This window comes from Apaloderma vittatum, unplaced genomic scaffold (assembly GCF_000703405.1).
Source record: "Apaloderma vittatum isolate BGI_N311 unplaced genomic scaffold, ASM70340v1 scaffold10682, whole genome shotgun sequence".
Classification (NCBI taxonomy): domain Eukaryota; kingdom Metazoa; phylum Chordata; class Aves; order Trogoniformes; family Trogonidae; genus Apaloderma; species Apaloderma vittatum.
Window position 1 is genome coordinate 55,273 of NW_009703127.1, and position 1,373 is coordinate 56,645.

The following is a 1,373-nucleotide window of genomic DNA, read 5'->3' on the forward strand; positions in this document are numbered from 1 at the left end:
AGAAGGCTAAGTAAAGAGCAGGGTACAATTTATCAGAAATGAGCTCTGAATTGAAATATTAATGCTACTACTAAAGGGCAGTGGCACCTTCTACTTGATACAGCATTATGGAAACCCTCCAGTTTGTTCCAGATACTTCCTTTTTTCAAATAATTTACAACTTGCTGACATCTGCATTTGCAATGATTGACAAAAGATAGTGTTAGGAATGACCCTACTGGGTCAGACCAGAGGTCATTGTAATTCTCCCATTGTCAATGGCAAGTCTTGTAAGTTGGTAGCATCCTGTGGTGAAGAGTTCCAAAAGTAGAATGGAAAAATTATTTTCCTTCCATAAAAATAAATGTGCGTACAAGATGCAGTAATTAATTATTTATACAGATTATTTAACTACAGAAATGCTGCTTCTATTTAAAGAGAAATAGCTGAGAGTAACAATCTCTTTTATCCTGTTTATGCAGTGTTTCATAGTGATTTGTCTAAGAATGGCCCATACATGCATTTGTTCATTAACAGATTACATAAAAATAATTATAACCCTTCTGTCTGCTTTGAGTTGATTCTTTCTTAGCTTTAGATGCTCTTCATGTAACTTCTTTCTTATTTCATGTTGTACTCTACAGTAATATATAAAACCAGTTTGCTGCATCTGCAGCCCAGGCAGATGACAATATATCTTCCAGAAGTGCGGAAGATTTCAATGGACTACATTAACCTGCCCGTCTTTAATCCAAACGTTTTCAGTGAAGACGAAGATGATTTACCAGGTAAGAAGGAGCCGAAAGTCTTCCATGTTATGGGTTGAGCTAGATGGAGGACAGATCACTTGTGTCGCTAGCCCCCACTCAAATCAAAATCCTTTAGTCTGATGGCATCTCGTAGAACTGAATTAGAATGAGGCTAACACATATTACGGGCATTGTTTTCTGAAATATGAGGAAAATAGGCTCCGTGCAGAGCTGCTAAGTTTCAAGTTCAGTGGAGAATTAATCACCTATTTAGTTCACAAAGAGTTCTCTAAGTTCACCAAGAAGCTTTGGATTCTGCATCTTTGTAGGGCAGAATTGTAACCTGCTAGAAACCCAAAAGGGTCATTCTTGTGACCTGATGGCAGCAAAGCACAGCCTGCTGATAGGAGCTTGGGTTGGAGGGCAGGTTCCCATAAAATTTACCCACCCTTTGAGAAGTGATAAATGTCCATTTGAATTTTTATCAGCACCAAGTCTTACGGAGAGGCTAAAATAGTAAAGTAGACTATAAACAAGGGGGATCAGGAAGAATTTTTCATATCATGGAGATGTAACATAGCCGAAGATCAAGCAGTGCAGAGAAGGCTTGGGTGCAGGTGATGTGACTGTGGGAGGTAAAAGGAC

The 1,373-nt window shown here is 38.7% G+C and overlaps 1 protein-coding gene across 1 annotated transcript in view; it reads left to right on the forward strand.

Annotated features, from left to right (window-relative positions):
- TULP4 (tubby like protein 4) overlaps positions 1-767 on the forward strand; it is a gene marked incomplete at both ends in the record, with an annotated part of 40,356 nt that extends 39,589 nt beyond the window's left edge. The window contains one exon of the mRNA XM_009864518.1: positions 624-767. Within this exon, the coding sequence (XP_009862820.1) occupies positions 624-767 (144 nt within the window). The remainder of the gene's footprint in view (positions 1-623) is intronic.
- Between the last annotated feature and the right edge of the window lie 606 nt (positions 768-1,373).